The sequence below is a fragment of the Neofelis nebulosa genome, chromosome 3 (assembly GCF_028018385.1).
Source record: "Neofelis nebulosa isolate mNeoNeb1 chromosome 3, mNeoNeb1.pri, whole genome shotgun sequence".
NCBI classification, from domain to species: Eukaryota; Metazoa; Chordata; class Mammalia; order Carnivora; family Felidae; genus Neofelis; species Neofelis nebulosa.
Window position 1 is genome coordinate 52,541,494 of NC_080784.1, and position 17,110 is coordinate 52,558,603.

Below are 17,110 nucleotides of genomic sequence, written 5' to 3' on the forward strand. Positions count from 1 at the left end.
GACTATTATTCTAAATTCACTTTCTGTTATATTATTTAAATCCTTTTTGATCAGTTCATTAGCTGTTGTTATTTCCTGGGGATTCTTCTGAGGGGAATTCTTCCGTTTGGTCATTTTGGATAGTCCCTGGAGTGGTGAGGACCTGCAGGGTACTTCCCCCGTGCTGTGGTGTATAACTGGAGTTGGTGGGCGGGGCCGCAGTCCGACCTGATGTCTGCCCCCAGCCCACCGCTGGGGCCACAGTCAGACTGGCGTGTGCCTTCTCTTCCCCTCTCCTAGGGGTGGAATTCACTGTGGGATGGTGTGGCCCGTCTGGGCTACTTGCACACTGCCAGGCTTGTGGTGCTGGGGATCTGGCATATTAGCTGGGGTGGGTAGGCAAGGTGCACGGGGGCAGGAGGGGCAGGCTTAGCTCGCTTCTCCTTAGGTGATCCACTTCAGGAGGGGCCCTTTGGCAGCGGGAGGGAGTCAGATCTGCTGCCGGAGGTTTGGCTCCGCAGAAGCACAGAGTTGGGTGTTTGCGCGGAGCAAGCAAGTTCCCTGGCAGGAACTGGTTCTCTTTGGGATTTTGGCTGGGGGATGGGCGGGGGAGATGGCGCTGGCGAGCGCCTTTGTTCCCCGCCAAGCTGAGCTCTGCCGTCCGGGGGCTCAGCAGCTCTCCCTCCCTTTGTCCTCCAGCCTTCCCGCTTTCTGAGCAGAGCTGTTAACTTATGACCTCCCAGACGCTAAGTCGCGCTTGCTGTCGGAACACAGTCCGTCCGGCCCCTCCGCTTTTGCCAGCCAGACTCAGGGGCTCTGCTTGGCCGGCGAGCCGCCCCTCCGCCCCGGCTCCCTCCCGCCAGTCCGTGGAGCGCGCACCGCCTCGCCGCCCTTCCTACCCTCTTCCGTGGGCCTCTCGTCTGCGCTTGGCTCCGGAGACTCCGTTCTGCTAATCCTCTGGCGGTTTTCTGGGTTCTTTAGGCAGGTGTAGGTGGATTCTAAGTGATCAGCAGGACGCGCGGTGAGCCCAGCGTCCTCCTACGCCGCCATCTTCCGGAACTCTCAAGCTGATGGTCACTTAAATATGAACACATTGTTTACTCCTCTCCCCACCCCCCTACATTTTAGGCATATGGTGTCATGCTTTACATCCTTTTATTTTGTGTGTCCCTTGACTGATTTTTACAGATACACCTATTTTTACTGCTTTTGTGCTTCCTACTTTTCTTTACTTTCCTCTAAAAGAGTCCCCACCTGACATTTTTGTAGGGCTACTTTAGTGGTCAGAACTCCTTTAGCTTTTGTTTGTGTGGGAAACTCTTTATCTCTCCTTCTTCTGAATTATAGCCTTGCTGGTTAGAGTATTCTTGGCTGTAGATTATGCCTTTTCAGCAGTAAGAATATATCATTCCACTCTCTTCTGGCCTTCAAAGTTTAAAATGAAAAATCCGCATATAGCTTTATGGAGTTTCCCTTGTATGTAATTATTTTCTTTTCTCTTGCTGCTTAAAAAATTATCTCTTTATCACTACTTTTTGCCATTTTAATTACTATGTGTCTTGGTGTGGACCTCCTTGGGCTGATTTTTTTGGGAGACCTTTGTGCCTCCTGGATCTGGATATCTTTTTCAGCTGTCAGATATGGAAATTTGTCAGCTATTATTTCTTCAAAGAAGTTTTCTGTCCCCCTTTCTCTCTCTTCTTCTTCCAGGATCCCTGTAGTGTGAATGCTATTATGCTTGATGGAGGTGCTGAGTCCCTTAAGTCTATTATTTTCCATAATTTTTTCTCTCACCTGCTCAGCTTGATTACTTTCCATTACTGTGTCCTCTAGGTCAGTGATTAATTTTTCTGCTTCTTCCAGACTGCTATTTATTCCATCTAATGTATTTTTAATTTCATTTATTGTGTTCTTCATTTCTTTTTTTTTTAAATCTCTGTATTAAGGGTCTCATTGATGTCCTCCATTCTTTTCTCAAGTCCAGTGAGTGTCTTTATGATAATTAGTTTAAATTCTCTATCAGGCATATTATTTATATCTGTTTCACTTAGGTCTCTTGCTGTGATTTTGCCCTGTTCTTTCATTTGGAAAATATTCCTCTGTCTCTTCATTTTTTCCAACTCTCTCTGTCTGTTGCTGTGTGTTAGGTAAGTCAGCTGTGTCTCCTGCTCTTGAAAGTAATAGCCTTATGAAGAAGAGATCATGTTGTGCCTTGTAGTGCAGTGTCTCTTGTTCCCCAGAATCTGGCACTTCAGGGGTTTCTACTGTGTGTGTTGCATGAACCCTGCCATTGTGTCTTGGCTGCTTTTTCCTTTGGTCCAGTTGTCTTCGGTGGTACTCTTTGCCTGTTGTGGGCAATGTTTGATCCCTATGGTGTTAGTGGACCAATCTGGGGCTGCCATGGGCTTGAGTTGATTCAAAATAGACATTTGCAGTAGCACCAAACTGCAAGGCACTTTCCCTGTATTGTCCTCTGAGAAGTTTTCATTGGTGGGCAGGGCCTGCAATCACACCAAATATCTTCAACAGCTGACTGGTGTATGTGGTTATCTTCTCCTCACTCCAGGGATGGACCCACTTTGGAGTGGTGCTGGCCCCTTTCAGGGCCACTTCCAGGCCTGTAGCCTCAGCTCGAATGGGCTCTAGCCAAGAGCATGTTGGAAGGGGGTGAGTTGAGCAGTGCCCATGGGGTTTGTGTGCCAGTGAGAGTGGGTGTGCCACTGCTGCCACCACTGGGACCAGGCAACCAGGGTGGTCATGCAGTCGGAACAATGTGTGCAAAGCATGCATGGGCAGGATGCATAATTTTAACAAGTGCAATGGTCTTCTTGAGGAGGGGACCCACAATACTGGCACTAAGGCAAGCATGACTGGAAAGGGTGGATCTGTGGGGTTGGGGGTTTGGGGTCAGAGCTTGGTATAAGCAAGTTAGGTAATGAATGTCAGCTCCATGTCAGTTGCCACAGGTGGCTGGTGGTTGTATGTTTACACTGGAGGTAGGGAAGGGAAATGGTACCTGCCAGCTCCTTTGTTCCTAGAGAAGGCCCTCAATGAACATTACCCTTCTGGGACATACTCTGAGATTGATACATAATTCTCTCTCTCATATGCCGAGGCATTTTTCAATCTGCTGCTTCTACTCTGTATCTTTGTGAGCTATTTGTTGTGCTGTCCCTCTAAGGGCAGAGAATCAGCTTCCTTTCACCCTCCCACAGCTCTCCCAGAGCCTAGCCCGCTGATTTTTTAAATTTCAAGCTTTAAGTCCTATTGGTTGTAAGAACTCACAAAATTCAAAATTGGCCTCTCTAGTTTTCAAAGGCAAATGTTATGGAGCTATACCTTCCCTCCCTTCCCAGTATAAGGGTCTGTTTCTCTCCCTCTCTACACACACGACTGCCCACCCCCACCCCCTGCCCTGCCTATGGCCTGGTCCCTTTAGCTCCCTACCCTGTCTCTGCCCTTCCTACCCACTTCAATGTGGCGGCTTCTCTACATTTAGTTGTGGAGTTTGTTCTGCTAGTCTTTGGGTGGTTTTCTGGGTTGTTTTCACCGATGTGAGTGTTCTCTAGTTATATCTGTGGGATGAGATGAGCTTAGGGTCCTCCTACTCAGCCATCTTCCCCCAAGTTCAAGGATATATTACTTCTGCCAAGTAACAACCTCATTTTATAACAAAGAATATGAATATATATGTAGAATTACAAAATATCCAGCACCCAGCAAGGTAAAATTCACACTTTCTGGAATCCATTAAAAATAACTAGACATTCAAACAAGCAGAAAAATACTGTATACAGTGAGAAAAATTAATCAATGGAAAATGACCCAATCTTGACACAGATAATGGAACTAGCAATAAGAATTAAGGGACTTAAAACTGTATTCATTATGTTTAAAAATCTAAAGGAAGTATTGAACACATTAAATAGAAGGATAGAATATATTTAAAAAAAGGCCTAACCCAATTTCAAGAGATGAAAATTGTAAGGTCTGAGATGAAAATAATTTGAACGTCAAAAAAAATTTCCAAATTTGATAAAACAACAAATCTATAAGAAATTAAATGAACATCAAACACACACACACACACACACACACAAAATGAAGAAAAGGACATCATGACACATGATAATCAAATCATTAAAATCCCTGATAAAGAAAAAATCTTATAAGTAGCCACAAAACAAAGATAAATTTCATGCAAGGCAGCATAGATACAGAAGACAGCAGATTTCTCATCAGGAACAATGCCAGCTATGATGCAGTGGACCAATATCTTTTAAGTACTGAAAGGAAAAAAGAACTGTCATATTAGAATTCTTTGCCTGGTGAAAATATCTTTCAAGTGTGTTTCACATGTATAGAAGCTGAATGAATTCATCACTAGCAGACCTGAGCTAGAAGGAAATGTGAATGGAAGTCCTTTAAGCAGAAAGGAAGTGATACCAGCTGGAAATATATATCTACACAAAGGAATAAAGAGTACTAGCAATGTTAACTACATTTGAACTAAACACAAAGACTTTTAAAGATGGAAGTCTCGGGGCGCCTGGGTGGCGCAGTCGGTTAAGCGTCCGACTTCAGCCAGGTCACGATCTCGCGGTCAGTGAGTTCGAGCCCCGTGTCGGGCTCTGGGCTGATGGCTCGGAGCCTGGAGCCTGTTTCCGATTCTGTGTCTCCCTCTCTCTCTGCCCCTCCCCCGTTCATGCTCTGTCTCTCTCTGTCCCAAAAATAAAATAAAAAACATTGAAAAAAAAATTAAAAAAAAAAAAAAAGATGGAAGTCTCTTTAAAATATCACCCACTGTTTAGAGTCAAAATAATAAGTGTATTTTGAGGGTGGTAAGCTATGTAGGAGTTCAATGCTTTGCAAACACAGCACAAAGTCTGGAAGGGGAGACTGTAAAGTGGAGAAAGGATAATCTTTTCCATAATGGTGCTGGAACAATTGTATATCCTTCTGCAAAAAAGCAACAACAAAAGAACACAACAGCAATAACAGCAAGGAAACCAAAACAACCCTGACCTGTACCTCATGCCACATACAAAACACAAAATGAATCATAGCTCTAAATTTAAAGCCTAAAATGATAACACTTCTGAAGGGAAATATAAGAGAAGATCTTTGTGACTTGGGTTAAGTAAAGATTTTTAGGTATAACACCTAAAACATGACCCATAGAAGAAAACATTGATAATTTAGATTTCATCAAAATTAACTTATGCTCTTGGAAAATCACTAAGAGAATGAAAGACAAATCCAGACTTGGAGAAAGCAGTTTCCAGTTATATATCTGAGAAGACCCTTGTAACCAGAATATATAAAAAAACTCTAAAAATTCAACTATATGAAAACAAACAACAAAATTTAAAAATGTGTGAAATATTTGAACACTTTATCAGAGAAGATGTACAAATGGCAAATTATCACATGAAAAAGACTCAGCATCATTAGGCATTAAGAAATTCAAATTAAAACCACAATGAGATACTACTACACATATATCAGAATGACTAAGATTAAAAGGACTTAGTGTACCAAGTGTTCGTGTTACTATGACAACTGGAGTTCTCATACCTTGCTGGAAGCTAATGTAAAATATTACAACCACTTTGAAAAAAGTTTGGCAGTCTTAAATGAAACAAAAATGTACCGGCCATTCCACTCCCAGGTATTTATCCAGAAAAAATGAAAGTATATGTACATACAAAGACTTGTGCATGAGTATTTATACTAGCTTTATTTTAAAAACCCAAGGCTGGAAAGAACCAAAATGTCCATCAATAGGTCAATGAATAAACAAATTGTGGGGTATCTGATTAATGGAACACTGCTTGGCTATTAAAAGAAGAAATTGTTGAACTTGTAATAACATGGCTGAGTTACCAACCATGTACCAACTATGTACCAACATAGTACATGCTGTTATTCCAGTTGTATAAAATTCTAGAAAATGCAAATGAATCTATAACTATAGAATGTAGATCAGAGTTTGCCTAAGGCTTTGGGGTGGGAACTGGGAGTGGTGGGAAGGAAAGATTTAAAAGGGGGTGTGAAGGGGTGCCTGAGTGGCTCAGTTGGGTAAGCATCCAACTCTTTATTTTGTCTCAGGTCATTACCTTGCACGGTTTGAGAGTTTGAGCCGCGCATCTGGCTCTGTGCTGACAGTGCACAGTCTGCTTGGGATTCTCTGTCTCCTCTCTCTGTCCCTCCCCTGCTCACTCATTCTCTCTCTTCCTCTCTCTCAAAAATAAGTAAATAAACATTTAAAAAATAAAAAAGGGCTGTGAAGAATATTTTGGAGGTATTCATGATCTTGATTGTGGTTATGGTTTCATGGTGTATATACATGTCAAAACTGATCAAATTGTACACTTTAAGTGTATACCATTTATTGTATGTCAATTTTACCTCAGTAAAACTGGTTTTAAAAGGATCTAACCCAAATCCTTGACTGTACAGATGATGAACTGAGGCCAGAGTCATTAAGAGGTATGGATTCTAAACGGATCTCTGTTCATTCTTCATGAGTACATCTTGCTTCTCTTCATGCTTATTTGTTTGATGATACATTCAAGAAATTTTCTGAGAACTGAGATCAGGTTCATTGGTCTGTACGTTAGTCCTAGCAAGATTCCTGGATTGAGGTAGATTCTTAACAACTCTTCACTGACTTAGGAATTTAATTCTTAAGTAGTATGTTGAAAATATCTCCTTCTTGAATTTCTGCATTAGAAGTCTTGAGGGGATGGAGGGGTTATGTTTACTAAGCTCCTACATAAGATACCTAACAACCCTGTGAGGTATGTATCATCATCCTCATTTTTCCAAATGAGGAAGCTGAAGAGTGGATGGGTTTAATGACTTGGCTGACATTACACCGTTAGTAAACCACAGAGCTGGGATTAGAATTCAGAACTGTCACATGACAAAACCTAATTTCCAGGCTTTATGAAGCAGACTATAGGTCAGGATCCATTTTTTTTTTTCTTAGCAACAGAATATGGATTCGTATCCTAGAATATGGATTCATCCTAATGGAAGTCACCCTATCTATGCAACCAATGACAGTCCTCTAATGAGACTGCTCCTTTGAAGGTTCCTACCATGGTTAGTAATTGTAGGCCCTTATAAATGTGTCCTTCTCCACCCTGATGTTCACTATCACCTGGTGAGTCCTGGAATTTCTTGAAGTAATCACCTTGCAATAAGTCATAGTGTGAACTTCCCTTTAAAATTCTCATGTTCAAGCATATTTCTCCTCTCTCCAGCTAAAAGGTAGGTATAAAACAGGCCTGGTACCCAAAAGTTAACTAAAGTTTAGAAGGCCCGCTGAGCATATGAGAACTTCCATCTTTTTTTCCTCATTATAGATTATTTCTCTGTTTTCTAGTGCTTTCTGTGGCTCTGCTGAGAGAAATCTTAGCACATATCAGGATGGTTTGTCCCTTTCAAATCTTATTGGAAGAAGGTGGTTGGAAAAATCTCAAATAGTTGGTAGCTGCCAGGAGGTCAGTCCTCTTCAAGAATGCCCCAAAGCCCACTCCTCATTACTTAGTTTAGAGAGCGTTATGGGAGAATGTTCAGCACAAGATGTTGTTTCTCAGCCAGCTATTTTCATTTCACCCACTGAGGCAAGACCATTGCTTGCTTTCCTGGGACATGAAAACAGCCAAATAGTGTCAGTAATTTATCTTCTTAGTTTTTCCAAAGCCAGCACAATGAACTTTGCAACACTTAGTGAATCTGTATGAAAGAGAGTTTTGGATTTTGGAAGATTATGCTTACCCAGGGTTCTACAGAACCCTGAGACTTCCCTGAGACTGATCTTTCCTGAGACTGATCTTTCCATACATATCTGGGCCTTGATGTGTCCTGTCAAGATATCTATGTGGCCTCATGCTCAACCAACCAGCTTCCTTTCCTTCCAACCCCCTTGTCAGAACCCAGCCCTGTCTCTTCGCTGTCCTCATCACATACCAAGCTTGTTCTTACTTTTGGACCTTAAGTGGTGATGCTTCTCCCCTGATGCACCACTGACAGGGCACTTTGTTCCATTGTCTTTAATTGTTTTGCTGTAACTTTTTTTTTTTTTAATTTTTTTTTAACGTTTTATTTATTTTTGAGACAGAGAGAGACAGAGCATGAATGGGGGAGGGGCAGAGAGAGAGGGAGACACAGAATCGGAAGCAGGCTCCAGGCTCCGAGCCATCAGCCCAGAGCCCGGCGCGGGGCTCGAACTCACGGACCGCGAGATCGTGACCTGAGCTGAAGTCGGATGCCCAACCGACTGAGCCACCCAGGCGCCCCTGCTGTAACTTCTTGTACAGCAATTTTGGTATTCGTTGGATCTAGCTTTAAATCCTAGGACAGCCATTTACCAGCTCTGTGACATCAGGCAGGTCACTAAATGTCTCTGATTCATAGCTTCCTTTGTGTCACAGAAAGTTAAGAATACCAACTAAACAGGGCTAATGTGAAGATTAAGGACAGCTGTCTGCAGCATGAGGAGGAATGTTGGCAAAAACTCAGTTTGGTGAAGTGTAGGGTCAAGCTTATAACCGTTCCTTTCATGCTTTCCCTCTCTCCCTTTTCCAGGCTATTTCTTGGGATCGAGACTCATAATTTAATTCTTCTGTGACCTTGATAGTGCTGAGTACACAGTTGGTACTATGTGAATACTTGATACTGGAGAGAATGTATTTGTTTGCAGAAGAAGGAAAGGCAAGTAGGGATTCTCTGTCTCTCAGTGACATTTTTCTGTCCTTTCTCACAATGCAGTTTAGGTTACTTTTGCCCTCTTGATAACAGCATTATAAAGGCTGTTTAGATCAGGTTGTAACAGTCAAATTTTGTGATTCACTGAGTTGGACCACTGCTTTCCAGTAGCTCCTAACTGCTGGTTTTCTCATGTGGGCTTCAACCTCGATGGTAAAGTGTTCATCCTTCTTGAGAAGATGCGCCCTAGGACTCTGATAAAAATGCTTAACATGCCGCTGATGCTTTTGCAAATTGTATTGGTTCCTTCCAAGTCTTTGAAGGCACTATGCTGTTCCATAATCCTTACTTTTGTCCTTCCACTTTCTGGAGAATGCCTTTCACCCCTTGTGCCCATCTACTGCTCTTTCAAGACAAAGTCACTTTCTCTATACAGCCTTTCAGGACTTAGGCCTTTCCCATATTGATCAGGTGAACTTAGCCTCTCCCTTCTCTGAATCCCTGTATTTTTCTAACTTACATAGATTTTTTCCCATAGCACCTTGTTATGGACTGAATATTTTTGTTACCCCCAAATCCATATGTTGAAACCTAATCCCCAATGTAATCTCCAATGTGAGGGTAGAGCCCTCATGAACGGGATTAATGTCCTTTTAAGAAGAGGCTAGAGAACTGGTCCTCTCTCTCTCTCTCTCTTTCTCTCTTTACCATGTAAAGATAATGCAAGAAGACAGCTGTCTGCAATCAGAAAGAAGGCTGTCCCCAGGCACTGAATCAGCCAGTACCTTGATCTAGGACTTCCAGCCTCCCAAACTGTAATAAATAATGTTGTGTTGTTGCTAAGCCACCCAGTGTGTAATACTGTGTTTTAGCAGCCTGAATTAAGACACACCTGTATACTTGATTGTGCTTACTGGTTTCCATGTGTTTCCCTTTACTGTCCTGGGAGTATGACCTACTTGAAAAATAAGCCTTGGGGTACCTGGGTGTCTCAGTTAAGTGTCTGACTTCAGCTCAGGTCATGATCTCATGGTCCGTGAGTTCAAGCCCTGCATTGGGCTCTGTGCTGACAGCTTGGAGCCTGGAGCCTGCTTTGGATTCTGTGTTTCCCCCTCTCTCTGCCCCTCCTCCACTTGCTCTCTATCTCTCTCTCTGTCTCTCTCTCTCTCTCAAAAATAAAGAAACATTAAAAAAATATTTAAAAAAAAATGTGTCTTATTTCTGAATCTCAGTACCTAGTACCTTGCCCGAGACAGGACAAAATGGATGGATGGGTGGAAGGCAGGAAAGCACACAATTAGAAAGAAGGGCCTTTTAACTATTTTTTCCAGTGATTTTAACTATTTCTGTCAAACACTCTGCAGATCTTTCCCCTTTTGCAGTACCCCAGTGGCCGTGAGCTCAGGAGATACAAGATAATGCTGAAAGCCTGATTTTTCCAAACCTAAGTTCAGAACTCAAGAGTGAGACATTGCTTTGGAAAGCTCTTCATGGGTAGGGGCAGGTATAGGAGAATTCACTCAAAGAGTTTTTCCCTTTCTTGGGTTTGTTTTCCACTGAAATTAGCAGAGTTAAAATTTTCATTAGGAAGATACTTCTGCTAAAAAATGTAATAAAGAGTTAAAAGCTAGCACATTCCTCCCCACATAAAAATGGATTTTGATTCTCTCTTTGGATTTTTCTGTGTGACTTTTACTGCATGGGTATCTGAGGGAAGAGTATTATTTAATGCTTTTCAGGGGATGAAAAGGGTTGCGCCTAGAGTATCTTGTGTGACATCATTTATTATTTTTATTTCAAACTAGTAATTCTGAAACATTCCAAGATTCTTAGAAGTTGTAAAAATGAAAGTGCTTATCACCTACATATTTTTTTATACTCAACAAAGTGTTTTACAGGTTTCATCTCATTTACTCCTCACAACAAACCTATAGTTTAGGTCCTTATAATCCTTATTTTACACATGAGGTTTGGAGCTCAGAATGATTAGGTAATTTACATAAAGCATGTCAGTGGCAGAGTCAGACTTAAAAAACAAGGTCTTGTTGCTCTGAGTCCTAGGCTTCTTATGAGAGATTTAGTGGACAGGTTTTTCTCACATGTGAACTACTGTTTTGTGTTCCTAACATAAACCAATGGAGGTTGAAAGAAATGATGAAAAATTTAATGATGCTAAACACCTGTAAATGCAATGTATTAAAAATAACGACAACAGAAAATCCATAGTTCTACAGGTTTTTCTAGTTGTTGAGCATCAAATCATATTTCCCAGTGAGCTATCTGTTTCCAAATTTTAAGCTCCTATCCTTCTAATAAGCCTCTTCATCAGTGAACTGAAAGGTACATGCATTGGATTTAGCCAAACACACACACAAGGATGTCGATACGTATGCATGGTTTTAAGATATTAATATCTCCTCCTCAGGATGAATTTTGATGGAAAAAAATTTCAGTCAAATTAACACTGTTGTTCATGAGTATACCAGAGCATTAATGCCTTATCCAGTATCACTCAAAATTCAAGAGTGTCTGCATAAAAGCTTTGATATTTTCTCTCTATCCCCTACTGTATCACTTTAGCACTTTCTTGCCTTCCTTCCTGGCCAGGCAGGGGTTTAGCCAGAGTGACTGGGAGGAGAGCATGCATTGATTCTGATGTGGGGAGCTGTCAGTTTTGTTAGAACATCCAAGAAGAGTGGGGATCAGAAGGTCAGGGCTGTAAATTCAATCTTTAAGACTTGAAGATGGCAGCTGTAACAGTGTGAATAATTCCCATCTTTCCAATGGATGAATAGTCAGTTTGTGTTAGTGCAAAGGGGAAAGGTGCGAGGAGTCTGGAGCAGAGCTGTGGATAATACCCACTATGTTACTCCTCTTTATAGCTGTCTGGGGTGAGTTGGGGACAGCCCAAATCTGTACAAAGAAAACAAGGACAACACTGACGGGAGCCCTATTGGTAATTAGCAGGTGATCAACTTAGAATTTAATTCAAGGGATCGTGGCTTCAGGGAAGGACTTATAAACCCCTATCCTGGATTGTAGTAGTAGTATAACCCATAATTACATAAAGAATGCATGGATTGTTTTTTAGAAAAATGCATTGCCTTACATATTTGCCTAGAAATGACAGTCATGTGCATCTTTTCTGCTCAACCACACAATTTTATGGAATCTTCCAGATGTCTCTACCCCGTAGGTTTTCATGTCACTACAAGAGAAGCTCTAAATGTGGATGTAAATCTAAATGTTTCATTGTGCACTCTACTATCAGACTACCTGTGAAAATATGATCAGTGGAAGAGACCGCTGTTATACAGTTTCCTTGGAATAATTCTTAACTATTCCCATCTTGTTTGCTAAAAAGCCAGTTTTTATTCATAAGCAACAATTCCTCATAATCCTAGGATAATTCAAGGATCTTCATCCAAATGCAGAGATATTTGTTGTCTCCAACGTACAAGGCATATGGAATCTTAGCAAAATTTGTTGAAAAATATACATATATCACACCTGCATGTTCTCTTTTACTCACATACTAGTTTATCTTCCAAAAGAAAGGAAACTTGAATCGATTTAACCAACTCCACATGAAGACCCTACTGTTGTGCATCTTGTGCTGACTGGAGGTTGGTCAGATTTTACTAAAAATCAGCCATCCAGCAATCTTTTTCTTCATGGAGAATATTTCAGAGGGGACAATAATGCTCCATCACGGCATTGTGCACAAAAGGATGTGAAGTAGTCATGCAAGAAAAGCCTTACTTATAAGTGAAGGAGGGAACATTGAAGAAGACAAAGAAAAAAATATTGCCACTGTGCCATTCTGGAATGTATATTTATCCAGTGTCTTAAATTATACTAGAATGTGGAACCCTGGGGTTTGCTTTTATTCCTTACTGTATCCTCAGCATCTGGAAAAGTACTTGGCACATATTAGGTGCTTAATAAATAATACTGTAACAGTATTTATATAGCATATCCTATAAAAATATTTACACTGTAATAGCACTTATATATTGTATACTATAATAACCATACCATGATACTTATGTGAATATATAACTTATACAGAAATAGGTATTCTAATGTGGTATTACACAGTGCTTATTGGAGGCATGGGCTGGTTTATTATATATTATTAAATTAATATTTTGGTGTCATTGGTATTGGCTCTTTAAGCCACTAATTAGTTCCTGGTCCCCACGTGGCCTTTGTGTATCAAGGTGAGGATGGGACTCTGAAGGTGGGAGAATGGAATTTCTAGGAAGTCAGCCAAGCTGGCGTGTGAACAAATAGGTGCCAGAAATACCTTCCACCCCATGCACAAGTACACACGTTACACACCATAGATAGCCATAGGCTTGACCCTAAATCCTGCTAGTTTGTTATTATTTAGACCTCTATTTTTAGCTTGTAGTTTTGATCATGAATTCTAGCTTGTCAATTCATTTACCACCATAGTGAACCTTTGGTGTCTTCAGCTACTGCCCTTCCCTAGTCAAACGTATTAGCTCATTGGCAGCTTTTTCCTAGAGTTCTTAAGAAACATGATTTTATTTACGTTTGAATTAAAATTTTATTTACAAAGGAAAAAGCACTTTGATTAATTGATTTGGACTACAGTATTGATTGCTGGGCCTTGGGTCACAAGATATAAACTCATACATTCTTCATGCAACAAATATTGATGGAAGTGTATCCATCAGTCTGATGCTATACCAGGTACTATGTCTGTAAGGCTCTGCCCTCTGGAAGGCTCACAGACGAGGAAGAGGGACAACCACATAATAACAATGTAGCATGATAAAACCTCTAAGAGAGAGACCTGCCCAAAGGAGTCAGTGATTGGCACAGCTGTAAGGAACACTCGGGGAAGCTTCTGTCGAGTGAAGATGCTTCAACTAAGTCTTGAAGGTTGGATAGTAGTTCAGTGCAAAAGTGTGTGCATCCCGGGAGAATTGGGGGCAGGTGGAGGAAGCATTGTACACTACAAACCTCAGAAACGGCAGAGTCAGGTTTTCCTCAACACATTACTGGAATTAAAAATGTTGCTGATGTGTTACACAAAACCTTGAAAATATCTGAGCAAACTCTAAGCTCTTGCTACTCAAAATGCCGTCTGCTGGTCAGCACCACCCATGAGCAGATTAGAAATACAGAATCTCACTCAGGCTCACCATAGACCTACCAGACCAGAATCTGCATTTTAACAGTATCCCCAGGTAATTCACATATACGTTAACATCTGTAAGTACAAAGCCAAAGCCGTTCTTTTTGGAAGATTGAATCTTCTGTCAGAGGAGTTTTGGGCACTTTTAAAACTGAAACTGATAATTGAATAATGCAGTAAACATGTGTGAAGTTCATTTTGACAACAGCATGGAAATCTATAGGAGATCTATAGTAACCCTGTGGCTGTTTAACTTTGGGGACTAAATTTTTCAGTTAGAAATTGATCACTATCTACACTTTAGCTGCTGCGAAGGGGTGGAAAATGGGCTAGGCTCACCTCTTTTCCTTTAAGGAAAAGGCTCACGTTTTCCTTTGATTGGATGGATGACCTTAGGCGAACTCTTCAAACTCACTGAGCCTCAGTTATTTCATCATTTATAGGCATCTCCTTATTTGCCAAGTGAGGGACCATGGTACCTGCCACACAGGTGTCTCAGTAGGATCCAAAGAAATAATGTGTGGCACAATGCTTTGCAAGTGATGAATGGAATAGGTTATGATTTAAATATCTGCATAGAAAAATACATATTTGTAGAGCATTTACTATGATCTAGGACCTACAATAAACTTACTTAAGTTCAAATATATTTGTTGTAATTAAAATAAGCAAAGAAAAACAGATATATTTCATGCTTGTTTAAGGAGAGTAGTGTCAAGAGGAAATTAAAACAAGCACTGAGTAATATATGCACCCCTGTGTTATTGCAGTGTTATAATAACCAAGATATAGAAGCAATGTTAAGTGTTAATTGATGGATAAATGGATAAATGTTATATATAAATATATATGTGTATATATATATATATATATATATACACACACACTATATACACACACACTATATACACACACACACGCAGACATACACACACACACACACACACACACACACACACACACACACATATAATGGAATATTACTCAGCCATCTAAAAGAATGAGATCTTGCTATCTGTGACAACAGAATTGGGCCTAGAGGATCTTATGCTAAGTGAAATAAGTAAAACAGAGGACAAATACCATATGATTCACATATTTGTGGAGTCTAAAAACCAAAACAAAGGAACAAACAAAACACAGAAACAGATCTGTAAATACAGAGAACAAACTGATGGTTCCCAGAGGGGAGGTGTTGTTGGAGATGGGTGAAAAGTGGTGAAGAGGTGCAAGCTGCCAGTTATGGAATGGATAAGTCAAGGGCATGAAAGGTACAGCATAGGGAATATAGTCAAAGGTGTTGTAATAGTGTTGTATGATGACAGATGGTAGGTACACTTGCGGTGAGTGTAGCATAAGGTTAAGACTTTGTCAAATCACTAAGTTCTATACATGAAACTAATATAATGTTGTGTGTCAACCATACTTCATTAAAAAAAAAAACAAGCACTTAGTACATGAATCATAGAAAACTTGTGACACTGGCCTTGTTGCTCAGTCTCCTCCAGTAATCCTTTCTGATCTCCACTTTCCCAGGCATGCGCCAAGGCAATGACCATGGTTCTCAATACCGCTCAGCCATCTATCCAACCTCTACCAAGCACCTGGAGGTGGCCCTGAGATCTAAAGAAGACTACCAGAAGGTAGGGTCTCCTCTTGCTCCCAGATGCCCACTGTTGGCCCCCACCAAGTCAGACCCCACCTGTAGAGGGACAGTCTGGTTGTTTTCACCTGGCACTGTTCTATTTACATAGTTTTTGGAAATGTCTGTCATCTTCTGCTCTATAAATATGCTACATCGTATTTTAGGAGTAGGCCCTTGTGCATTTCTCATAAAATCAACTCATCCAGATGAATATGTATCTTCTTTTCTCTCTATCTCTCTCTGCCTCTATCTCTTGCTGGATCTCATTCTTCTGTCTATAATTATTTGTTCAGGATGCTGTAACAAAGTACCACAGACTACCACAGACTAGGTGTCTTAAGCAACAGAAATGCATTGTCTCATGGTTCTGGAGGCTGGAAGTCCAAAACAAGGTGCTGGCTCTGCTGAGTCAGTTCCTGCTGAGGCTTGCCACAGAGGGCTCTGCCCCAGGCCCCTTTCCTTGGCTTATAGATGGCTGTCTTCTCCCTGTGTCTTTTTTACATTGTCTTTCCTCTATCATATCTGTTTCTGTGTCCAAATATCCCCTTGTTTTGACAATTCCAGCCATAGTGAATTATAGTCCAACCTAATGCCCACATTTTAATTTGATTACCTCTGTAAAGACAGTATCTCCAAATAAGCTTACATTCTGAGATACTGGGGGGGGGGGTGGAATTTCAACTTATCTTTTTTGGGGAACATGGTTAAACCCAGAATACTCATTCTTTCTTGCTAGTAACAGGAGATTAAATTATAATAAAAACACTTCTCTGAAATATAGATACTACATCATGAAATAATTATTTTTACTATTGTATAATACTTAAAAAAATCCAATAGAGCTTTGGTTTCTTTTAAAAGTAACTTGAGTTGCTTTAATTCTTAGAACTTTGTGATATTGTTTACATTTTAATTATTGTTATATTTTCTGATTTAGATTTATGCTTAACAATGAGGCCATTAGCTACTGTAATGCTGGTCTATTTTAGTATTAATATGAAAAGTCTGATATGTAACAGTTCCCAGCAATCTGTGGGATCTCCATCTAACCCCCATGGTGGCAAGGTGGCAGTGAGGAGGAGAGAGAGACAAGAGTGTATCTACTGATAAAAAAGTAGCAGGACATGAAGTTCATGGTCAGTTCAACTCTGGAAAGCAGAGAAGGCTAAGGGAGATGCTGATAGGGCCTTATTTATTTTCAGCACACCTCCTCCCTCCAGGGCTATGATGTCTGCTTGGGGATAATAGCAGCCTCTGGGATGGCTCTCAGTGGTTTCTGCCCTTGTGTAAACCCCTCCCCTTGAGTGTGGGCTAAATTTAATGACTCACTCCCAATGAATGACAGAAGTGGTGTGATGTTACTTCTGAGATGAGTTTATTAAAAGATCCGGGCTTCCATCTTGGAGGCCCTCTCTCATTGTCTCTTGGATCACTTGCCCTAAGGGAAATCAGCTGCCATGTTGTGAAGCAGCCCTGTGTAAAGGTCCCTGTGGCAAGGGGCAAAGGCTTCCAAGAACAACATGAGTAAGCTTAGAAGCTCCTCAGCCCCAGTCAAGCTTACTGGTGGGACGGCATCTCCAGTTGACAGTTGGACTGCA

General features: G+C 40.9%; 1 protein-coding gene across 5 annotated transcripts in view; it reads left to right on the forward strand.

Annotated features, from left to right (window-relative positions):
- Window positions 1-17,110, forward strand: part of MSRA (methionine sulfoxide reductase A) — a 462,739-nt gene that overhangs the window by 336,515 nt on the left and 109,114 nt on the right. For all 5 annotated transcript variants that reach the window (XM_058720804.1, XM_058720805.1, XM_058720808.1 and 2 more), the window contains one exon: window positions 15,404-15,510. In XM_058720804.1, the coding sequence (XP_058576787.1) occupies window positions 15,404-15,510 (107 nt within the window). The remainder of the gene's footprint in view (window positions 1-15,403; window positions 15,511-17,110) is intronic.